Genomic DNA, 24,990 nt, shown 5'->3' on the forward strand with positions numbered 1-24,990 from the left:
TAGAAACCTGCTACACACCACTTGATTTAGATTAGAAACTCTGAGGCGTGTATCAACTATGGGAGTGATGCACATGTGCACTAGTGAGAAGAAAAGGATATGGGGAACATAGCTATCTATAACATTACCAGTAGTCCAGACTCTTCAGAGGACAGTATAACGGTTGCAATAGTCAGTAGTTCAATAAGCATTGGAACAGAAATCATTTAATTGGATGTTTCCCTTCAGACAATTTATTACAAAAGATTGCTTGACACTGTACAGTACGAGGGATAAGAGGGATCTTACAAAGGTAGCACATGTAAGAGCTGGGATTCCACAGTCTCTAAAGCTGGGAGTGAAGCTGCAAACTAGCAGGAAGATTACACACATCTCAGACGTTGTTACAGTACACAGTACAAGAAACAAAAGTTGTGGCATAAAGCGACAATATTTTAATTAACACAAAAGACATCTCAGGGTAGGAAACAGACACGTTACTCTGTCTCAAACATCTTCTTCCTGCCACCCATGCCAGACTTGTCCTCAATGTTTTTACGCCAGTCACCAACATCACGCAGTTCCTTATCCTGCAAAAGTGAGAGCTCAGTAACAAGGCCAAATCTTTCCAAATTAGATATACTGTATGTATCAACCCTATTAGAAAAATACCCACCTCCTCTTTGACATCCTTCTTTACTTGTTTCAGGCTGGATCTTAGATCCATGGTCACCTTGTGCTTGGAGCCCAGCAAAGCCTGGAGCATAGCATCAGCAGACATGCGCACTTTCTTCAGTGGTGGCTTCTTGAACTTGCCCCTCATGTCAACAATTTTGATGTTCAGGTCCCAAACCTGGGTTGAGTTTGGAACAGAAACATCAGTGAATCTGGTGGCTAGAAAAATGAGACCAATAAATGCATGGACAGACAAACGTTCTTACCTCATGAATAACCATGTTCGCTTTGACTTCTAAGATGTACCTTTCCTCATCAATTACAGTGATTTTTTCGTGCATCTTTGTGCAAAGTTCCTAATGAAAGAATAGAATAAAGTAGATTATTACTGTGGAACTGTCCAAAGCCTCAATCGAAAGTATATAAATAAGTCTTTCTGTTTTATTTCAGAAAATGTAGATTTGTTCTGAATAATTGTGAGAACAAATTATGCAGGTTTCAAGATGTACCATATCATGGGCTAACACATTTCATCAGTACAAGGGCAGACAAAAGAACTACCTAGCAAGTTGTAATATCAACATTGCTAAAAAGCTATGTAGGCCTATTGTAAAATGTATATTTCAGACAACAAGCTATTGGTTCAACTTATTTTGCAAACCCATTACATGAGTTTCTCTTTACCAGTAAAGCTGTTCCCAATGTAGGGATAGTATACCAACAAAAAAACAAAAAAGCAAAAAACAAAAAAGCAAAAAAAACATGTAATGTGAGGGGAGTATCATGGGTTGTACCATTAACTCCTCCTTAGAGTGAGGCAGCTGCAGAGGGGGGCAGTTCTCCTCCATGTACCTCTTCCTTTCTTCAACTTTATCTATTGCTTCGGCATCAAGCAAATCCTTAGCAACGGCCAGCATACCACTCTGAGGATTAAATAATGACGAATCTTCTCTTATTTTTTATGTAATATGTTAGCTTTATTATGATTATAATTATATTGTAAGCTTTCACAACAGAAAAAGCTGATTATTTACCTTTATTGTATGCTTGCGACTCATGGACATTCTTTTGCTGTAGACCAAGGACAAAAAGTGTGTTAATTTTAGAATTTAGTAAAAAAAAAAAAATGCTGAAATGCTTGAAAGAATAGGCTTTATGTAAAGGTTGTATAGGCTACTTACTCAGACATCTTGGCTGCTTGGTTTCCTTACTTCCTAGAAATAGAAAACAATAATAAGCCTGTTACCAAATATGTTATGCATTTCATCACAATAATACAGAACAACAAGGTATGTTTGATGCTGTGGTATTTCAAATAGTGTAAATAGTATATGCGTCTGTGTATATTGATATAGTCATATATCTATCTATCTCTATCTCTATCTATCTATCTATCTATCTATCTATCTATCTATCTATCTATCTATCTATCTATCTATCTATCTATCTATCTATCTATCTATCTATCTATCTATATATATATATATATATATATATATACCATGCCCTGCATAAGTAATGGGACAGTGAAGTGAAGCATGTATTCTTCTTTTGGCTCTAAACTCAAAAAAATCTATTAAAATCAAACAATTATTATGAGGTTAAAGTAGAGATTCTCAGCTTTTATTTTATATTGTTTTATTTGTTTACATATTGGTTTCACCATTCAGAAATTACAACACTTTTTATGCATAGTCCACCTATTTTAGGGTACCCAAAAGTAATGGGACAATTGGCTTGACAGGTGTTTCTGGTAAGTCAGATGTGTTTCGTCACATCATTTGTGCAGGCATAAGAGAGCTGTCAATGTCTAGTATTGATTCTAGGCTTTGCATTTGCCTTTTGAGTTTGCTATTGGTGTCTGTCAACATGAGAACCAAAGAAGTATGTCAAGAAACTCAAGGAAGTCATTATTAGGCAGAAAAATCTGAAAAAAAACAGAAACATAGCCAAAACCTTAGGAACTCTTTGGAACATCATTAAAAAAAAGAAAAAGCACTAGAGAGCTCAGCAATCACAAACGGGCTTGTAGGCCAAGGCAGACTTCTACAGTGGATGACCGAAGAATGCTCACCATAATTAAGAAAAAAAACAACAACTGTCCAACAGATCAGGAACATTCTCCAGGACAGGGGTTCTCAACCTTTTGCAAGCTGGGCCCCCCCAAAGCTGGTTCATTGCAGTTTGGGCCCCCCCTCCTCCCGGCGCCACCCCTTCCCGGCGCCACCCCCACTACACCACCTTGCATAGATAGATAGATAGATAGATAGATAGATAGATAGATAGATAGATAGATAGATAGATAGATAGATAGATAGCCCTAGGCTAGGCTATTATTGTTAGGCCCACACTATTATTATTATTATTATTATTATTAATATTATCATCATCAGTAGCGGTAGGTAGGCCTATTATCATTACTAGGCTATTGTTATAATTGGCAGTAGCACCAGACTTCTAATGTGAGCTTGCAGGCATTATTATTATTATTATGAGTAGTGGTAGGCCTATTATCATTACTAGGCTATTGCTATATAATTATGAGGTTACATGCTTTATTGTTGTTGTTATTATTATTATTATTATTATTATTATTATTATTATTATCAGTAGGCCTATTATCATTACTAGGCTATTGCTATAATTGGGAATTGGCACCAGACCTCTGATATGAATTTATGCTTTATTTTTTAAGACTTAACAATTGTAGTCCTTTGTGAGTGAGTGAGTGAGTGGGTGAGTGTGAGTGTGAGTGTGAGTGTGAGTGTGAGTGTGAGTGTGAGTGTGAGTGTGTGTGTGTGTGTGTGTGTGTGTGTGTGTGTGTGTGTGTGTGTGTGTGTGTGTGTGTGTGTGTGTGTGTGTGTGTCTTAGTCGCGTGGGTCGTATAGTTGTGTTGCAACACGGTGAAAATGTTGCTAGCTAGTTAGCTAAGTGCACACCTAGCAGTTAAAAAATTACTGGCTAGGGCTGAGATGGGGATAATCTTTAAAAAGACTGTTTGTGGGGTTAGTCTTTAAAAAGACTGTTTGGATTTTGAAGTATAGGCCTAAGTAAATCGATATCGAGATTGATAACAGATAGACTAGCGAGAGCTGGCACAAGTGAACTTGGCAAGAGACTAGACTAGAGTGAATGGAGCTACGACGCGTGTGCGGACGCTAATATAGTAGCACTTACGTGACGTCGCGTCACAGGCTCAAAATACTACCCCCTGTATTGGTAGATTTGAAATGAAACTGTGTGGTTGATTTGTTTGTGTGTTATAATAGTCCAACCACTTGCATTTCGACATGGGGGGAATCTGTTGCATCTCCTTTGTAGGTCTACTAATAGCCAGTGAGTCCGTGATTTTTCGTGTTTTCTTTTGTTTTTTTCCCCTCCCACCCTGTAGCCTACTCGCGCACCCCCGGTTGAGAACCACTGCTCCAGGAGGTAGGCGTGAATGTGTCAGAGACCACCTCATCTGATGTGTCATACCACCTCATCTGTGAAACATGGTGCAGGTGGTGTTAGGTTTGGGCATGTATAGCTGCCACTAGAACTGGCTCACTCATCTTTATTGATGATTGTAACTGCTGATGGCAGAATTAATTCTGAAGTGTACTGTATAGAAACATCTTGTCTGCTCGAGTGCAATCCATGTATTGGATGGTGCTTCATTATACAGTAAGACAATGACCCAAAACATACTGCCATAGCAACTAGGAATGATAAGATTTTAGGCAAAAATACCTCAAAACAAACAACAACTGAAGATGGCTGCAGTACAGGCCTGGCAGAGCATCACCAAAGAAGACACAGACTTCAGGCAGTTATTACATGCAAAGGATTGTTGACCAAACACTAAACATTGCTTCATTTGGACATTTCATAAATCTGTCCCGTTACTTTTGGTACCCTGAAATAGAGGGACTATGCATAAAAAGTGGTGTCATTTCTGAATGGTGAAACCAATATGTACACCAATACCATCAAATAAAAGATGAGAATCTCTACTTTAACTTTATAGTATGTTTGATTTCACTGTACAATTACTTATACTGTGTGTATAATATATATATATATAAAAGCATGATATAATTTGATACTATTAAGGTGCCTTTTTTGATCAACTATAAACAGAGTAATGTTAGGAACAATTGGGATAAAATAGATTTTTAACTAAATCAAATGACAATTTTTCTCTCTCTCTCTTTCTCTCTCTCTCTCTCTCTATATATATATATATATATATATATACTTTTTAGTCCACATGAAACACTACCACCAGTGGGGACAGACTTAAATTTTCAAGTGTCTTTTTGTTTGCTTGTAACTTCGGTGAGTGATCTTTACTGATAAGAATACACTGTGAATCACTTCAACTCAAATCTTGACTTGACGTGCTGTTTCCCCGGAGATGAAACATTATCTGAGTAATCGGAGTGAGTGCTGATCTAAATTTGGGCCCAGATCTTGTCTTGAGTGGCTGTGTTATGGTAGGCTTGTCTCATAGAGGTCATTGTAACACAACACCACAGCTGGTGGTGCCAGCCTTGCCCTTTAGAACATCCCTTAGACATTAGGGCACATCTCAAAAATAACTGTTGCTCTATCAGTTCACTGTGTCTTTTCTCCCCGATTACCCAGATACATTTCTGATTAAAAGTAGTGTAACTATAATCTGTTGTTTTTTAATCAATATGTAGGCTTCTTGCTGTGCAATAAAAAAAGATTATATCATACATGTACTGTATTGTGACTACTTTTCAAAGTAAAACAGTTCTGGAAACTTTAAAGCTACAGTAGTACATTGCCGATCTTTACATGAGCGGGCATACTATCATCAGAATGTTTTGTTGAACTACTGTCTTTGTTAGGAGTCCTTCTTAACAGACAGAGAGGTATTTACAGAGACTCTTTCATGCTTGGATGTCAGCTGCCATAGTAAAACTTGTGCTGGCATCATTTAAAGTTATATCCTCACTATGCTAATGAACTCAACCAGTAGTTCAATAGTATCAATAGGCAAACAGCAACATTTGTAGACAAGAAATTGTCTCACAGTGGGGGAGACATAGATAATTAGGTAATATTTATGTCCAAAAGTTGGTGTTGACGGGAAGGAAAACATTTGAGGATCGCTTTCAAATTTATGGCTGGTAGTGGTGTTCCCTTTCACCAGTCCATCACCAGTCCATATATCAAACATGTACTACTCCTGGGGCATACTGTAGGTTTGTATTCAGAAAACCACACACAGCACTAGTGCCTATTTGCTATTATTGGAGTTAGAAAGAAGCATCAACAAAATAAAATATATGACAATATGAATATTGACACAAATAAACTAAGATACTAGAATAATTTCTTTGTTTAAGAATTTCTTTTGAGACCTTTCAACCCTTAATGTCAAAATGTAATGATATTCAGCTGACTATGAAAATGTGCACCATAGTTGTCTGACTCAACCGTCAAAACACTTTCATCTTTTACGAGCATTGGACAAATCAAGATTTCCTTGGACGATAGCCAAGTGAACAACCAAATACAAAGCATCATATACATTTAACCTTTCTCTTACTAAAATGCATTACACATTTCTCATTCGTAAATCCTCATAAATTACAAAAACATTAACAACAGAAACATATCATTCTCTACCAACAACAAGGTAATTACATGAAATCGCTTTGCCATATCTCTACGATGATGTTTATTAACTTATGAGATTTCCAAAATCTGAGTCAAAACTCTCTCTATCCCACAGTATCTAAAAGGGAGAAACAGCATAGAGACAAACAGACAGACAGAATGAAAGGTTCTCACCTTAAAGGCTGTAGAGTTGCACAGGCTTGTTAAAGGATGGGGACTGACTGACCACAGGCAGCTGATGTGTTAAGAAGGTATATATTGGATTCTCTAATCACTTTCTAAATCCTTACTTTCTCTTTATGGAAGTGGATTACTAGTCAAACCAATGGGCTGACAAGGTCATGAAATACAGTACAGTGCTCCCCCCTGCCCCTTCCCCCCGGCTCTTCCATTATAAATAACCCGTCCTTCAAGATTGTTATTCTTATTTCATTATGTTTTATATAGCAGATGCCATCGCCCATGCAGTATGGAGTATAAAGAACAGTCCTCCAACAGGACTTCAAAGGCCTATCATCAACAGTACTAGAGCATGCCATAATTTACACACATTTTCAAAGAGAAGTTCATGAAACTGGCATGCATGTTGTTTATTGTAAAAAGATTCCAAGCTATTAAACATCAAACATTAAATCATACCTTAAATGCATCATATGTCTGTGAGTGATGTCAGTGGATTCCATGGCACGCAGTAGACTTTTGGTCATTTTTTGTTGTTTTCTTACTATAGCATAGATACAGTATCTCTCTGTAAGAGATAGATCAACAAGGGAAGTATAGACCATTAATGGAAATGTTACACTATAACTTAAATTGTACACATCTTAATTGCCACCTGCAAACAATCAATACTATTTTGTAGTCAGCATATTGAATCAATCAACTTAACAATTGTGAAAGAGCACTGGGTTGAGTTCAACTGAACTTTTAAAGGGATAGGAAATCATAGAAATAGGAAAAGTCGAGAGGGGAAAATCTAAATTAGAGAGTAAGATTTACATATAAGTACATTGCATGAAATAGCAATATTAAAGGAATATTTCATCCCAAAATGAAACATTGTCAGATGTTATGATACCTCCAGTTTAAGCTTTATCCCATGCAATCTGTTGGGTAGATCCCACTACTATATGCATTAAAATTCTACAGACCTCTAAAATGATTAGACACAATAATCATCATATAGGTTGTAATAGATTGTCATAGTTATTATATAAATATTTCCCATTTATTTGGAATTCAGGCGTCACTAGTACAACATAGATCTGAGCAGGATCTGCAAAAGTGTGGATCAAAACATCAACAAAAAGTTTGATTTAGGGCTGAATAAAAACCAACAAAACTACAAACCATGTGAATACTTACCAGATATTCCACAGCATTGTTCCTTTCCTCAACAACAATCAATCGCACCACCAAAGAGGGGCTCACAGTGGAGAGAGGACCTACAAACACCTGCTCCACATACTAGGTCAGAGGTCACATGGATCATCAACAATACTCAATTAGGATTTGGACTAGTGTCAACTGGGACTGGAACCTTAACAGTTGTATGTACTACATGTACTACAGTATGTCTGTAGTAGTGTGTTATCACAGAGGATTTAACTCAGGCCAGGTTGCATGATATCCCCTCGTATTGAGGTTATCAGTCCGTGGCTACTAACTGGATATGATTTTTCTCAAATTTCTGGGCTGTAATAATGAATTTTCACCACTAATGGAAATCACTAATCGAAAGGATTGGCTCTTGATGTCCTCTTTCTTTACATTTCATGCACTACCACCGTGCATATCACAGTGTATGGTGTTGTAAACAATATAGCCAAGTTTAAAGCACGGTTAAAGAGAACATGTCATGTTTACACCACAAAAAAAATTATATTTGGAAAAATAAAGACCAACATGACTTGAGTCCAGGCACGTAGGAACGGGGAGTGCAGCTGCACCCCCTGTCAGTGGCTTTTTATTTATTTATACAGATCTCGTGTTCTTGTGATGGTGTGTGACAGTATGTCTGTAAGTCTATGTGCATCATTTTGGCTACTGGTTAAAATGTGACTGCTGTTGGATTCTATGCTTTTATTCTCCTGCCAAAAGTCACCAAAATTGCTTGTTTAACAGGTGATTACATAAAGGGGGTGGGGACATCTTCTGTCATTGTTGGAATCAGGACAAACATCCAAAATGCAAGGTGTTGACCTTACTCCATCTCAAATTATACCGCTCTCAAAATGCAATCACTTTGTGTGGTGGTGCGCGTTGACATAGGCTCCTGCTAGATTGTAGTGCTGGTTTGGATGAGTTGGGATTGACATACTGGCATATATATGTAACACTGTCATGATCAGAGCTGTTTATTCGACGTGTTCGACGTGTGCACTCGGGTAAATCAGCTGTTGGCATTGTGTCATTTACCTGAGACCCAAACGTTTCATGCTTTTCACCCACACTAATCATTATGTTATTCTCCCATCAAAAGTCACCAGAATTGCTTGTTTAACAGATGATCTGCAAACTTTTGCAAATATTTCCCTCACAGCATTTTAGGCAGCACCCTCTCACAAAATATACTTCCTACGTCTCTGCCTAGTCTAGACTACAGTTGGGTTTACATTTTATCCACGTGGCAGCATGACATAATACAGTATGATACAGTCAAATCATACCATACAACACTTCAAATCAAAGTCGATCTTATACCTGTATAGTAACATTGTAATTACTCTTGTAACAACATTATATCAATATGTTGCAACACAGTGATAAATTGTAATTGTGAAGTAATAGACTGGTGTACAACATAATACATAAAGATTGATATAGAGATGCTGTAACGTTACATATGTATTGGTTTCTTTACAGTATATATTTGTTAATCCATTTATCGTTCCAACCCTATTTACAGATTAAATTGCTCACTTTAGGGGTTCAGTGTTTTCAACATGGGAGTGTTTTTTTCAAAGCTATAGTAAATACTTGCCAACGTGTGCACTGTAAGCAAAACATAAATGGGATCACACAGTTGGTGCCAAACTTAAAATCATTTATTATGCAAGTTTCTGTTCCGTAGGAGTAAAATGAAATATATTTTGTTTACAGAAATATACACTGATTGTCAAGACAAAGAGTGAGTCAAAAGTGATAGCTCTGTGTCTGTTACCATGAAATACATTTATGGGGTACTAATATTGGGAATTGAGGCAGAATACTTTAAGCCTCAGACTCAAACATCTTCTTCCTGCCATCCATGCCGGCCTTGTCCTCAATGTTCTTACGCCAGTCACCAACGTCACGCAATTCCTTATCCTGCATAGCAGCATAGATCAAAAAATGGTTCAGATTCACTGATTAGCATCCACAAGACCCTAGCCTGAGGTGCTGCTGGGTGCTGAGAGGCATACAACATGGTATCTCATTGGTGATTTCTTGGTTTGTCATTTCAGAGCAGCTGAGGTCAGTTGTATACATGAAAAGAGCTTGGCAAATAGCCTTTGCAGGGAGAGATTCATATCAATAACCCCTTATAGCATGGTTGCCCACTACTGAGCATGTATATGTATTCAACATGTACTTAATTCTGTATGACCGACCTCCTTGAATCACAAAAAAGATCTAGGTCTAATATTGTGAGATATCTATCAATATCAATATCATTTCAACAACCTGGCCAGATACCCACCTCCTCTTTGACCTCCTTCTTCACTTGTTTCAGGTTGGCTCTCAGATCCATGGACACCTTATGCTTGGAGCCCAGCAGAGCCTGGAGCATAGCATCAGCAGACATACGCACTTTCCTCAAAGCTGGCTTCTTGAACTTGCCCTTCAAGTCAATTACTTTTATGTTCATGTCTTCAATCTGGACAATAGTAGAAGAAGAAAACACACATTAATTCAATTGGCACCAAGTAGAGTATAATAATGGGATGGAATTCAGGTTTTAGGAGGTCACAGTTGTGAGGGAGACTGAACATACCTCCTTGGCACATTTGCTGACTTTGCTCTCCAGGTCATACCTCTCCTCATCCATCACATCAATCTTATGGTGGATCTCTTTGCACAGCTCCTGAGATGTGATATCAACAAATATTAGGTATTGGTACTGGTTCAAAACATAAATGTATGTTAGAAAAACTGCTGATGTCATACATGGGCAAGGTTAGAATCATTTGGTTTTTTTTACCTGTAACTCTTGCATACTTCTTGGCAGGGTCAGGGGAGGACAGCTCTCTTCCATGTACCTCTTTCTCTCTTGCGCTCTCTCTTTTACTTCTAACTCCAATAAACCTTTAGCGATGGAGAGCATCACGCTCTGAAAGACAGTGACAATTTGTTGAAATATATTTATTTACAGTCCAGTCTTCCCTTAGTCAGATCCTGCACTCTACTGTAAATGGAACCAAAAAAAGGTTATATGCTTTGATATATATAAGGCACCCCTAAATGTTATATATAGAACTATATAATCTATATAGATTAAATGGCTCTTATGAAACATCCATAGGGGGTTCCTTAAATTATTCTAAATAGAAATAAACTCATTTATGAATCATGGTATAGAACCTTGTTTATGTCGAAAGAACCTTAGATGGTTCTATTTGATAGTTTAATAACCTTAAATTAGACTATTTTATAGTGTCAGGAACCTTAAACATTTTGGAGATATTTAATTTGTAACTAGTATAATTAGTAGCCTCGCTTTAGGAAGAGCATGCAATTTCACATTGGCAGACCACAACATATCTCAAAGTTACAAACTTCAAAATACCTCAAAGGTGAATGGTCTGCAATGATAGACTTACACACACTTCAAGCCAATGGGTGCCAAACCAAACCACCCCAACAAAACACATGCATGAACATGAGCACAGATGTAATACAGTTAGAATCAAACAAGAACCAACATCACAGGTACATTGGTTAGTGAGATAATGCAACACAAAGGAAACGGAAATTCACAATTACCCACAATTCCTTAGCAACAGGAGGGAGCATTATAGCAAGTTTGGGGATTTGTGGGTAATTGTGAATTTTAGTTGTTTATGTTGTTATATCTCACTAACCGATGTGCCTGTGATGTTGGTTCTTGTTTGATTCTGACTGTGTTACATCTGCGCTGATGTTCATGTCACACCCCAACTTCAAACAGATGTGTTGATTGGAATGAGATAGGCATAGACGTTCCAAACAGCAACTTTTTGATGAAAAGGTTCCGAAAAGCACCTCTTTCATGAAATGGTTCTATAAATGACTGCATTAAACCTTAAAGGTGCCATAAAGAACCTCTAAGATCAATTTCTTACAGTGTGGTTGATCCTGTCTCCCATGAAACTTGCCTCATTAAACTGGACAACCCTTCGTTTTAGGCTCACTAACTTAGGCAGAATAGGCTGATGCTCATAGACATGGGGAGATGTGCGCCTTTCTGTCCAATGAGGTTATTTCTGGACATTCTATTTAGCAGACCTCTTTTGGCTCAAGAGCACCCACAATGGCAAAATGTTCCATAATGTAACTTTAATAGTTTGCAAGCAGCTCTTTACACTGTTGAGTAAATAGACTGATGTTGTTTACCTTCAGATGGTGCTTACGACTCGATGACATCTTTTTCCTGTAGAGTGGAGGAGATAATTAATATAATGAGTGGAAAAAATACAAAAGAAGATTTAATTTACCCAAACTTGGTCACTCCCATTGATACCCCTATAAAGTAAATATTGGTTTAAGAAATACACATTTTATTATACAAATCTATATGGACTTATATGATAATGTAAGTCCATATTTGACAGAATTAAGTTACTCACTCCGACATCTTGGCGTTTCTTTAATTTCACACCCTGTGAAAATAAGACGTAAATACTTGATGATAAGAATGCAAATGTACTATTTTGTTTATGACATTGGTCATTTGAATGAATTCGAAGATAAAATATTGATATTTCTTGATATAACCAAAAGATAACTACAGTACAGTATATACTGTATGATGGTGATCACCTAACAAACAGATGAACCAGTGTATCTTTCAAGAACACATAGACAGGTCACAGAGAAGTCATGTTGGGTCGAATTAGCATGGAATGTCCCTATACAGTGCAATCAGGCATAATTGTCCCACTGAGAAGAAACCCTACACCAGCACAAGCTAGGGCATTTTGGCCATGGAAAAGCAGTGGCTAAATTAGGATAAGGAGGGGGCCAGCTGCTCTTCTTGGTTGGTTCTGTTATGGAAGGCTTGTCTCTCTGGAAGATTATCAAGAACCTGATACCTCTGTTAGTGCCCAGCATGCCCTCAAAAAGATCCCTCAGATGGCAAAGACATTATACTACATCTGAAATAAGGGCTGAAACCCCACTCTCCAGTTGATGTACTATAATAAAAGCCCTTGAATACATTTGCCAGACATACTATGAAAATACATTGTTAAGTTGATAATCCCTAGTGTTTTCCTCTGGGGTAAGCTGTGTCTTTGACTCTTCATTGGCTGAGAGTACATTGGAAAGCCACAAAATCAAAGGGGCTTATCAGGACAAAAACTGCACTAGCATTGAAGAGATGTATGGCTTTGAAAAGAAAACCCATCTTGATTTCATGAGTGTTCATCTGTGTTTCCCAAACAAAAATAGACCACAAATCTATAGATTTGAAAGGCTTGAATCCATAAAAAAATAGTGCTTGATGTTTTTGTACTCTTGTGATACATTATCGTCAAGAAAATTATACAATAATATACAACCTTTGAATAATATGCAGGCAGATGCTTTGGGATATACTTTCACGCCTGAGTAAACATTAATAGAAAATGCAATATGACTATCATTAGCGTGCAATGTTTTATAGATGACAATACAATAGCTACACTCTATCATCACACTGGCAGGACAAATGTGATAACTGATATCACCTCTTTGATAATGTGGTATGATCCAATGTAATCTCATTTCTTATCCTATCAGATTCCTCAACGTATGTCTATGCCTTGAGCCATAATGCATACATCCACCATGAGAACCACAACTGGACTACAGGTTGTCTACTGAATCTGACATATTCAACCTGAGCCCTCAACTGTGACATATTATTCACATGCAAATAGCTTGCGGTGACACCAAGATAAACACTGGGATATTGCTTTCTGAAGCCATCACTAGAGGGCTATCCTTTCATGACACTTCATTGCAAATCAAAGGAGGTTGACTGTAACATTGTATCCATTATATTAACTTGGAAAACTGACTGGACAGTGCTGGGAAAGCTACTCTGAAAATGTATTTAACTAGATTACCAATTACATTACAAGAAGTTGAAGTACACTAAAGCTACCCTTGAGAGGAATGTAGTTTGTCAAACTACTACTACTACTCACTACATTGAAACTACTTCATCCAACACACAACAGTTAGTTACGGAAAGATGACCAGTCCATGTGACAGAAAGCGTGTTACTGAAATGCTCTGAAAGCACTGGGAGAGAATAAAATGGTGAGGTGGAGCAAAGTGGGGAGACCAGATGCAGTGAGGGAAGAAAAAGTAGGGACATTTAAGTTTGAGGGCTGGAATAATAGTTTAATTGTAATGTTTTTTAGCAAAAATGTAATGACAGTCTCTTACTACATCACTAGATGGCAAAAACATAGTTAACTACAGGAAACACTACTAGGATTTGAATTTAGTTTAACTACCACCAAGCTACTGCAAAATGCAGTTAAACTGATGTTAAACAGATGTAGTGGAACTACTCCGTAACACTGCAATTGGATATTTATTTGTTTAACAAAAAAAAAAATCGATATGGTCTCGGGTCTCACCTATGTCAAGCGTCTCTCATAAAAAACATCTGGGAAAACAACTGATACAATATAAATGTAGAAAAACATGGATATCTGATTAATTAATATGTACAATGAACATTTAGTTTTGCAAATATATCTGCTTGAATCTCCACACACTGACAAACCCTAAAAAAACAGCACAACTGTAAACCAACAGCAGGTTACAAAAAGAGTTCTAAAATCCCCCCCAAAATTTAATTAAACTGAGCAGCAAACACTGCTTTAAGATGTAGGAAACAAGATTGATACGTAAACTAAAAAAATCCAACCAATCCACCAACATGGAACATTCAAGTCTTATGAGAGAGCTAGAAACAGAAGCAGGCTGATAAAACAGCAGTTCTCACCTATGAGTGAAGTAGGAAGAAGTGAGCGACAGATTTTGGCAAAGGGATGGGTGAGACTGGGTAGAGGCTGGCTGATGGGATTATAAGAAGGTATATATTGCATTCCCCTATGGCCAAGGAAATCCCATCTTTCTCTTTAAGGAAGTAGATTCATCCACAGACCAATAGGCTGGCAAGCACCTGAAATACTATATCTGATCCCCACCTCCTTCCATCTCCCTCCATTATAAATAACCCTTCCTTCCAGATTTTGATTCTTTATTAGTTTTAGACAACATCTATATTTAGCAGCAGGTGGTGGTCTGGCACGTTCTTTTTGATACAACTGGGTAACTCATTTCACCACTGTTTATAATGAAAATGAGTGGGCACTGACAGACTGGACAAAGTGGTAGATAAACTGAGTGTCTTGAACACAAGGAAGAGATGTTCACTAAGTTAAAAGAGTTCTGCTAAGGAGTGGCAGTGTTATGTTACTGTTACACACTGGCAGTTTGAGCAGCCTGAGGAAAGGAAGGAACGTTGAGTGATTAAAGTCAAGGGATGGCAGGTGTGAGAGTGGCATGAGAAAAAACATGCACAGAATTTGGTTTGGCTGCAGAGTGAAGGGGACTATTCAGGGGGCTGTTGATGTAAAGTTACAGTAGAGAAAAGTGGGCAGTGGATGGATATGTTGGCTTTACTTTTGACAAAGTAAGGCTGATGTTTACAACAACAGTTACCGCAGCACAGGGACGTTCTTTCATTCTGATTTCGGAACAAAGGAGAAATTTGAACAATGTGATGCAGTACAACATTAGTGAAAGAACCCTTCCTTCAGACACATGACAAGGATATTACACTGTGGCCAGAGGAGGGATAAATAAAATATTAAATGTCCGATTGCATGTAACATCGCTCTGTGCAGACGTCACTAATGGGTTTGACAGCTGGGTGAAGTGGAGACGGCACCCTCAGCAAAAACCTGGGTTGTGGTGGTGATGGGAGGGGAGGAGAGAGCTGCTGACTTAGGGACCAGTGGGAGCTAGAAAGGGAGGGGGACCATGGGAAAGGTTGAGAAAAAGAAAAGCTGAAGTAGTGGTCAAAGAAGTCACTGAGGCTGGTGACAGACAGGCCACAGCAGAGGTTGGGAGCCCTATATGTGTGAGGCAAATGAGGCTAATAATACAGTATGTCACAGGGTCAGGGATCCCCCACCACACCCTCTACCATTACCAGAAGTGCATCGCAGAAATACTGTGAGACGTCAAGATGCAATTACATTGTGAATGTTTATATCACATCACCAACTCATGACTACCTGGTCTGGCTTCCGTTCTGTATGGCCTTGAAACAATACTATTTTGTGTGTGTGTGTGTGTGTGTGTGTGTGTGTGTGTGTGTGTGTGTGTGTTATTTTCTATAACAGTTTCCTTGATGCTCAACCTCAGACCTGGAAACCGCCGGAAGAAGCTGGAGGCATAACAGAAGCAAGGTTGATTATCTAGGATAATAGCAGACATGTAGCAGATGCAGTAACAATAGGCTGGCTCTCTTGCTAGTCTCATGTTCCGCTTCACGCCACCATTGACTGGCAAAGTCAGTGTGTTCAACGGCTATAGAGATGTCAAAATGTGGGTGTGCTGTTGATGTTAAAAATGAAACTACTGACAGATTGTGGCACCAATAATATATCAAGAGACTGGGGATTGGAGGGTGTGAACTGGAACAGATGGCCAGACACAACCGTATGTGGGTATTAGAGACTACGGTAACAACAGTGTTAGAGATGAGGTTTAGGGTTTAAGAAAGTGACACATGCTGTTTAACCTGAGCCATTCTATGAACATTCTTAACACAAGCAGTCAACCATCTACAGGTCAATTCCAATGGACACTTGATGGAGGGAGCAATGCAAGTTACATTACTCAATGACATGCGGAGTGTGTTTGGCCAAAGCCAAACCCTTGGCAGGTGCATGACACTTAAGATCAATCAATCAAACATGACGACAATAGCATTTTTTTCTTTAATATGTACACATATGAATGCATTTCACTCATAAACTTGACAAGAAATACATTGCTTCACATATTCTGGTTTCATATTCATTCAGAACATTCTGGGCCATTTAGAGTTCACCTGAGAGAACAAGTTATAAAAACCTAACAAGTTGAGGCGACCCAAACACTCATCTCAAGGGCCATACTGTATACACCTCCAACAACATGAGTTTTGTTTCAAATAATTTGTTTCAAAACAGTGTTTACCTTGAAAAAAATATCTAAACATCAGTCTAGGTTTACAATGGCCATAGTTGTAGGGAATGCAGAGATGCACAAAATATCTGATGATCACAATGGATGATAGTCACCACCACATTTTGCATTGGTAAAAATACTGGCACTGTGCACCGACTGACCACCAAAACAAAAATTGTACAGCAATAGCTTACGAATTCACATAATTATATTCTTTCATAACATCATTACATCATGTATCCCAATTAAAACATTGATAGCATCAACAATAGGCAACATATTACAGCATAAAAACCTTGTCAATGTTAATAACTGCATACAATGTGTGCAAGTGTCACTGTACAGTCACACAAGACAAATTCAAACAAAGGCACCCTACTTATAGCTTCCATTCCAACCATACTGGTGACAGAATAATAAAAACATATTACCACTGCTGACAAAAATAAGCGCTATTATATAATCGCTATATCATCATTACTAAGGAATTTAATGGGTCCTTCTCTGTCATAAGAGAAAACAATAGCAGTTTATGATGATTTCATTAACAATGACAATATGGCTGACCATTTCACAAAATAAAATCAATTAGCCAGCTTTGATAAAAACAGAAAATGTTTTTTTTCTACATAATAAAGGAAGCCTGTTAAGGACTTGGTAGTAATGTTGTGAATTTTTCAAGTTTCTATAAACTGGACAATTATGACACTTAACTAGAGTTCACTGGAAAACTTGTTGATCATGTTCCGTGAAACACACTCTAGAGTGAGGGTACACAGCTCAGGCCCTTGTATTTCGCAGTACTGACAGATTTTGTTTGTCCTTGACAGTTGGCACTTCATTGATCAATTACGTTAACATTAGTGGTTGGCTGGATGTCCCAGGTAGAAATCAGGTTACAAGACAAGAACAAGAACCTGCACAGCAGTGATGCTGTTCTCGAGGACCGTAGCTATGCACCCCTGCCTTACAGTCATAAGCTTTCATATAATCCCCTGGGTAGCTAATAAGATACGTCATACAGCAGCTGTGATGCTGCATGAAATTATCCTCTACATGCTCAGGTGTCAGGTTTCTGCCAATATTAGCAATTTGGTTATCATGGCCATCTTTTGAAAAGAATGGAAAGAGGATGATGATTCATAATCTGAAAAAGTACAATTTCCTTGACAACTCCTTTACAATCTTGGCTGTGCCTTTGGCCGTTTTACGGTGTTGATTATTTTCCTTTATACAACTGGTTGATGAAAACAAGCATTGTGATTGGCCGAGAGGCATTCAAAGCTGTGATATCATAGCAATAATGTCACGGTTAAATCACCTGTTATGATATTCCTACGACACAGTAGATTTGTGTAACATGTTCCCTTGACGTTTGTAGTTTTGGGAACTATATTTCTCGGTGCACGGCAGAAAACTCAATCTATCAAAACAAATACTTAAAGCATTGTTTTCTTGTCACAATTTTCTGATTTGTTGTGTAACTGTTGTATAAAAGCAATGATGCCCTTGAGGCCATGATTTATCGTCAATATTGTGACTTGGTTTGCCAGCACTCCGCTGCTCGCCGTGTCTAACAACTCCTCCTAACCGTCACCATATTGACGATAAATCACGGCCTCTTTGGGTTATTTTAAATTGCATTTGTTATCTTACTTTGTGTCCTCTTCACAATGATATACACTCACCGGCCACTTTATTAGGTACACCTTGCTAGTGCTGGGTTGGACCCCCTTTAACCTTCTCAACTGCATTAATTATTTGTGGCATAAATTCGACAAGGTGCTGGAAACATTCCTCAGAGTTTTTGGTCCATATTGACATGACAGCATCACGCAGTTGCTGCAGATTTGTCGGCTGCACATCCATGATGCGAATCTCCCGTTCCACCACATCCCAAAGGTGCTCTATTGGATTGAGATCTGGTGACTGTGGAGGCCATTGGAGTACAGTGAACTCATTGTCATGTTCAAGAAACCAGTTTGAGATGATGTGAGCTTTGTGACATTATCCTGCTGGAAGTAGCCATCAGAAGATGGGTACACTGTAGTCATAAAGGGATGGACATGGTCAGCAACAATACTCAGGTAGGCTGTGGCGTATAAACGATGCTCAATTGGTACTAAGGGGCCCAAAGTGTGCCAAGAAAATATCCCCCACACCATTACACCACCACCACCAGCCTGAACCGTTGATACAAGGCAGGATGGATCCATGCTTTCATGTTGTTTACGCCAAATTCTGACCCTACCATCTGAATGTCGCAGCAGAAATAGAGACTCATCAGACCAGGCAAAGTTTTTTCAATGTTCTATTATCCAATTTTGGTGAGCCCGTGCGAATTGTAGCCTCAGTTTCCTGTTCTTGGCTGACAGGAGTGGCACCCGGTGTAGTCTTCTGCTGCTGTAGCCCATCTGCTTCAAGGTTCGACGTGTTGTGCGTTCAAAGATGGTCTTCTGCATACCTTGGTTGTAACAAGTGGTTATTTGAGTTACTGTTGTCTTTCTATCATCTCGAACCAGTCTGGCCATTCTCCTCTGACCTCTGGCATCAACAAGGCATTTTCGCCCAGAGAACTGCCGCTCACTGGATATTTTTTCTTTTTCAGACCATTCTCTGTAAACCCTAGAGATGGTTGTGCGTGAAAATCCCAGTAGTAAATCAGCAGTTTCTGAAATACTCAGACCAGCCCGTCTGGCACCAACAACCATGCCACGTTCAAAGTCACTTAAATCACCTTTCTTCCCCATTCTGATGCTCGGTTTGAACTTCAGCAGGTCGTCTTGACCATGTCTACATGCCTAAATGCATTGAGTTGCTGCCATGTGATTGGCTGATTAGATATTTGCGTTACAGAGCAGTTGTACCTAATAAAGTGGCCGGTGAGTGTATTTTCAATCGTTTAAAAGGAAAATTCACCCTCTGTATCAATTTACCTCATTTCATAACTAGCAAGTAATCTAGTGACCTTGAGTTTCAGTGAACAAAAGTATAGCTTAGTTTGCTCATCCCATTGTTAGCATTAGCACAATTGTGCTGTCAAAACAAGAGGGGTAAGGTCTGTTAGTATGCTTCAAATTGCATGCCCAAATGGTACAGATAGATAGAGTTACATAGTAGCTGTAGGAGCCTGCAGAAAGACAGCAACTCAAGTCTGTTTGATAAATTGCTGAAATGACACAAATTTGAGTGGATTTAGACAATTCAGACATTCAACCCTTGAGTTTTGGGGTAGATGATGCTAACAGTTAGCCTGTGGACTTTGAAGAAAAAAATATAAGTGAACTGCAGTAACTACTGGCCTACGGACTGCTTTAAAGAAAATACTTTTTTGAAGTCCATACATCAAAACTGCAAAATGTAATATGAGACAGGCATCAGTGTTATGATTGCTAGCAAAAGAGAGTCAGGGTGGTAGCAAATTAACAGTAAATTCCAGTACATTTCTCAATATACCTTACTGCGAGCTTAGTAAACCTTGGGCCAAATCAGAGCATATTTACCGTTCATTAGCTACCTCTCAGATTTACATATGGTAGCAATCATAATGGTGATGTACGTCTCCAAAAATGACGAGTGTCTCCAGTTATGTTTACATTCTGGGCTTTCACTGTGTATTAAACCAATTATTAAATTTCAGTGAACTATCCCTTTAAAGCGGGACATACGAACTGACTCAAACCTCAGAGCACAAGCCTTCATCTGTGAAAGAGTTGTCAAGTAAAATGACATTTCAATTTCATACCAAAAAATGCTGTTTTTCTAAATTCATGTTACGACAGCTCACTACTACCCATTAAACAGATAACAAGACCCTTGTCAATAGTGCAATAGAATTCTTGCAGTATAACACTGTATCATGATTCAGCCTGATTCATATACTAATACTGATATTCCATAAAGTTACTGATCATCCAGATTCACTGCATACACAAAAGCTGAAATCACAAAGCCACTGTTTCCAAGCATTTAAAAATGGTGATTAAAAGTGATAGGGAACGTCACTTTTGATTAAAACAGTTTTCCTCATAGAGGACATCCATGATATAAATCTTCCCCTTGGTCGGTATAACCATAGAAAATGTCTGAGGATACCACATTGTCATGTCAGTGTCAGGGTCACAGACGAGGGAGGTGTAACGATTTACAACAACAGGTATCCATGTGCAAAGTCCCCTGCATGTCACTGATAAACAGTTATCATCTGCCCCAGTTATTGGCCGTAGATCCAATAGTAAGTAGTTCAGTTCTCCATTATTCAGAGCTATCAGCAGCGTGTTGCAGCTATAATGGAATGACATCATAAGGTCTCCTGAGATCTCCCATTCATATTCCCCTGAAATGAAACGGAACAAAACTGGCATGGCTGTAAACCGAATGGCACAGAGCATCAGCCGGAAATCATACTTTAAACATGTGATCGAGAACAAAAAATATCCACATTTAGCAGCTGTACACAGTACATCTATCCCTCTTCTGGAATAACATCACAGGTCAAATTCACAGGCTAGAAGTGGCAAATAATACATCAACTTGCAATTACATTTCACAATTAATTTTGATACGTCGCAAGTGGGAAAATGACTATATCCAGTTGACTTAAACAAAAAGTAAAGCTGCCATTAGTAGTCCATAAAAAATATCCAATGCCGCAATTAGATTGTAAAGAATAAAGATAACCAAATGACAGTGAGAGGGGGTGGGGGGGACAGTTAGGTCCAGGCCATTTTTCGTGAGATGGCCTGTTTGAAGCACTCCGGATCAACATTGCCTCCAGGCCGCAGGGCTCTTTCCAGGCTCACCAGGACGTTTTGGTGGCACTCCCTGATGTTCACCGGGTACTTGGCCCTCAGCAGCTCATAGGCAGCGATCAGCCTCATGTTCTGTTTTACCATGAGATACTGAATGATGCAGGTGGGGGCCAGGGAGTAGCCGTCGCGGCAGTGGACCAGCACGCGCTTCCTCTTCTCTGTGGAGGCGTCGATGCACTCGTTGATGTCCTCGAAGCAGCGCTGCTTCAGGGCAGGGCCCTCGCCAACCGCATCCGGCACGTCGCTGATATCCACCTTGAGGCGGGACCAGCTGTGACGGGCGCCCCGGGAGCAGGTGCAGGGGATGAGGCTGAGGCTGGGGCCTTGCTCCCCCGGCAGGCTGCTCATGTCGATGATGCTGTCGATGTTGTTGCGGCACAACGTGCGTCCACTGTATGCCGCGTTGAGGTTTCCCACGTAGATGTAGTCTGTCACCTTGGAGATGACGGGCTCTGAGTACTGGAAGTGCTCGGGGCCGGTGTGCTTGGGCTCTGGGGTGTCGGGCCCCCTGCCCCCGATACCGGCAGGCCCTGTAGCAGCCCTCCTGCTGTAGTTACGCAGTTTCTTGGAGCCCGAGCGGGAGGGGGGGTTAGAGTCCGACTCAGAACTGCTGTTCCAGGGTGGGGAGAAGAGAGAGAAGCGGCTGGAGGATTTGCTCTTGGTGAGGCCCTCTACGGGGCTGGACAGGCCCGAGCTGGAGGCGGTGGTGGAGCCGGAGGCACAGAACAAGGAAGCTCTCTCCAGAGAGCCTGTGCTGCTGGCTGCTCCTGCGCTGTGGGCCTGCTCCATCTGCAGCATAGACATACACAGAACATGGGAGTGCCACAACCACTCACATCACAGCCGTCACAGGAGTTGAGAACCTACCGATGATGTGAGCATACCTGAGCTTTGAGATTATTCTTCCACTCCTGGGTCTCCAGAGCCTTGAAGCGGCCATTGCTGTCAGAGGAGACAGAGAGACAGAGGGGCCGGTGGGCCCGGGGGGGCAGCTGGGGGGTGAGGGCCATGGGAACAGGCCGGGGCTCATGCTGCTCATTCCTACTCATCATCAGATCTGGACAGGAGCCTGAATCACAAACAACACATAAGGAGAAAGAAATCCAGAGTTCGGAACCTATTGTAACTTTTTCAGTATTAATACCAACTTCAAAAAAATAGGAAAGAAGGACTCAAAGGGATAGTGGCTCTTTATCTAGTTTATCTTTTTCTAGTTACACAAGAAAACAGTGATACCAACATCTAGTTCAATTGACTACAGCACTTTCATTAATTGCTGTTACTACTTATGATCTTCAACATTGTCACTAATGACACATTTGGATCATGAGACATCATCAAGGAGAACTGACAAGATGGAGCCTCATATCAGGCTGAATGTTGCTTGCTGTTGGGCTAAACAAACACATATCTCACTGATTCAAAAAGGGAGGTCCTACCACAACAAAGGACATGGGGAAGTGTCAAGATTTACCTGCCACTAAATGTGATTGGTTATGATAAGAGTCAAACCTTTTTAGATACATGTTGCAGCTTACGCTCAGACCTACTCCTAGATCAGATTCTCATCAAACCATAAAAACCCAATGTATGATGTATTGTGTGTAACCCCCAAATTTGGGTGGGGCCACTGTCAAAAAACGCTCAGATGCATGCCAGTTGAACCACAGTGAAACAACACATCACCCGTCATGAACGCAGTTGGATATAGCCTACATCAATACATAGCCTATTAGCAGAATATATTTTAAGATCAAGACACATGTTGAACTCTTTCTCATGGGCGTAATCATGCTGCTTCTATTTCCAACATGTTAGCTTTCTGTTTAGCTATGACCACTTGCTATGTGACTACTTTCACCAGTCCAATTTGCACGCAGCAGAACCCGCGGGAAAGCAATAGCAAAGATGCGGCAGACATATAAACAATTAACAAGCTGCCTCGGGCAACAGTGTAGTTCATCAACAAGCTGGCTATGCAACAGTGTAGTTCGTTCTATATAATTGCGGATATACCTTTAAATATGGGCAGCTCATCATAATGTCTTTGGAGTCTAGAATCTCCCTCACATTGTCTCAAAGATGCACCTGAATATGCTCGGCCCCTTCAGCTTGCTGTTGACTCAAAGGAGAGGCATACTTTGAGCATGGCCCACTACCACATATGGTGGTGGGGCCAGAACAAGACTGGCCCCTCTCTGTCAATGAAACGCTATGAGTGGGGAAAATGGTTGTGCGCATGCTCAAAATCATGTCTCTCCTTTGAGTCAAAGGCAAGCTCAAGGGGCCGAGCTCCACCGGCCCCACGGTCCCTAGCGGTTCAAAAAGGCGCTGCAGCCAGAGAAAGACAAAATGCCTGGAGTTTAACAGTAGCACTGAGCCAGCCAGTCTGACAGCTGCGAAAAACAGCAAATTACACACTTTTCAGAGCTTCCATACTCAAGGAAAATAAACTAAAGCACAGCCGCGGATGTTTCATTAACCTAAGATTTAAACATTTTTTATTCCATTTGCTAACAGTAGGATATGAAGATACAATTATATTACAGGGTGATGCTTAATTCTCGCCAGCGCCACCCTAACCCTAAATGACGAAACGCCACTGTGTGTGTGCTCAAAGTGTTTGTTATACAATAATGATTAGAATAGTTTAAGTAAAATATTTGGACTATATACTTACCAGTGGCACATTCTGAGCGAGTGATGGACTGTATCTGCAAACTGTTGGGAATTTTGAATGTATTGTGTAGATGCTTAGCAATCATGCCTGTGGGTAAAAGAACATTAACTTTTCAGTTGTGCTCCACACAACTGCACAATAAACCATTTAGTACATTAGTGTTTTAAAAACAGAATAAACATTACCTGTCCTGCCATTCTGTTTGGAAAACACCTTTTTATCCAACAGCTTAGGTGAACTGACGTCTTTGCTCCATTTTTCCACGGTTTCCATTTTCTGCACCCTGCTAATACACATGCACATCAATTGAAGAGGCTATTATATATGTACTGTACCATGCAAACGTCTCACTCAGCAATATATTTTCCAAAGCCATTCCGATTAAAAACTGATATAAGATATGTCCCTGCAGTGTAGCCTTGACATTCTCCATTGAGCCTCATTTACTGGGCAAGCATAGGAAATGCAATTCCCCGGCGAAATGCTAAAACGAAAGATGACTTGCTACCTGCAGAAAGGCAGCATACTGAAGGAGGCAAACTACTCTCTGACTCATGATGTAGTGGTCGCTCGCGCTAGCGTTTACCAGCTACAGTAATATGATTCCCCATGGCGTGTGCCCGTGGTAAAACAGTGAAACCCTAGTCGAATGCACCTGTTTTATTAAGCATAATGAGAGTCTGGCTATCAAAACTAACTATCACTGTCTCGCAGACGCATTACAATCTAGCTAACTAGCTAACTGGAGCTATTGCGGCTACACCACCACTGCACAACGTATTGCTGTTT

General features: G+C 39.8%; 3 protein-coding genes across 4 annotated transcripts; all 3 read right to left on the reverse strand.

The window, feature by feature from the left end:
* Nucleotides 1–200: 200 nt before the first annotated feature.
* LOC310802005 (troponin I, fast skeletal muscle-like) lies at nt 201–7,119 on the reverse strand. Its single transcript, XM_083666230.1, has 7 exons — nt 6,928–7,119; nt 1,836–1,868; nt 1,689–1,725; nt 1,449–1,577; nt 921–1,010; nt 656–832; nt 201–569 (listed from the first exon to the last, which is right to left on the reverse strand). Exons 2-7 carry the CDS (start codon nt 1,841–1,843, stop codon nt 477–479), a joined length of 534 nt encoding a protein of 177 aa, XP_083522356.1. The 5' UTR covers nt 1,844–1,868; nt 6,928–7,119; the 3' UTR covers nt 201–476.
* A 2,161-nt stretch (nt 7,120–9,280) lies between these two features.
* On the reverse strand, nt 9,281–14,485 carry LOC310802004 (troponin I, fast skeletal muscle-like). Of its 2 annotated transcripts, none has more exons than XM_083666229.1 (7): nt 14,471–14,485; nt 12,096–12,128; nt 11,863–11,899; nt 10,472–10,600; nt 10,265–10,354; nt 9,971–10,147; nt 9,281–9,597 (listed from the first exon to the last, which is right to left on the reverse strand). In XM_083666229.1, exons 2-7 carry the CDS (start codon nt 12,101–12,103, stop codon nt 9,502–9,504), a joined length of 537 nt encoding a protein of 178 aa, XP_083522355.1. In that variant the 5' UTR covers nt 12,104–12,128; nt 14,471–14,485; the 3' UTR covers nt 9,281–9,501. The 2 variants fall into 2 exon arrangements, with proteins under 2 accessions (XP_083522355.1, XP_083522354.1); XM_083666228.1 differs by lacking the exon at nt 14,471–14,485 and adding an exon at nt 14,100–14,140.
* Nucleotides 14,486–20,498: 6,013 nt separating this feature from the next.
* On the reverse strand, nt 20,499–24,670 carry LOC310802833 (uncharacterized protein). Its single transcript, XM_083667402.1, has 4 exons — nt 24,387–24,670; nt 24,202–24,288; nt 22,406–22,590; nt 20,499–22,310 (listed from the first exon to the last, which is right to left on the reverse strand). The coding sequence occupies exons 1-4, from the start codon at nt 24,502–24,504 to the stop codon at nt 21,423–21,425; spliced, it is 1,278 nt and encodes a 425-aa protein (XP_083523528.1). The 5' UTR covers nt 24,505–24,670; the 3' UTR covers nt 20,499–21,422.
* Nucleotides 24,671–24,990: the final 320 nt, after the last annotated feature.

This window comes from Argentina silus (genome assembly GCF_951799395.1).
Source record: "Argentina silus genome assembly, chromosome: 3".
Taxonomy (NCBI): domain Eukaryota; kingdom Metazoa; phylum Chordata; class Actinopteri; order Argentiniformes; family Argentinidae; genus Argentina; species Argentina silus.

Bases quoted from the DNA above. Each gene is read 5' to 3' on its own strand.
- LOC310802833 (XM_083667402.1), bottom strand. From the start codon at position 24,504: ATGTGCATGTGTATTAGCAGGGTGCAGAAAATGGAAACCGTGGAAAAA. The intron at 22,591-24,201 runs GTAAGTATATAG...TTTGTGATTCAG, and splicing joins TCGCTCAGAATGTGCCACTG to GCTCCTGTCCAGATCTGATG. The intron at 22,311-22,405 runs GTATGCTCACAT...TCTATGCTGCAG, and splicing joins AGAATAATCTCAAAGCTCAG to ATGGAGCAGGCCCACAGCGC.
- LOC310802005 (XM_083666230.1), bottom strand. The intron at 1,011-1,448 runs GTACAACCCATG...TTCTTTCATTAG, and splicing joins ACTCTAAGGAGGAGTTAATG to GAACTTTGCACAAAGATGCA. The intron at 833-920 runs GTAAGAACGTTT...AACTCAACCCAG, and splicing joins CGAACATGGTTATTCATGAG to GTTTGGGACCTGAACATCAA.
- LOC310802004 (XM_083666229.1), bottom strand. The intron at 10,601-11,862 runs GTAAACAACATC...ACTGTCTTTCAG, and splicing joins GTCGTAAGCACCATCTGAAG to AGCGTGATGCTCTCCATCGC. The intron at 10,148-10,264 runs GTATGTTCAGTC...ACTATTGTCCAG, and splicing joins TCAGCAAATGTGCCAAGGAG to ATTGAAGACATGAACATAAA.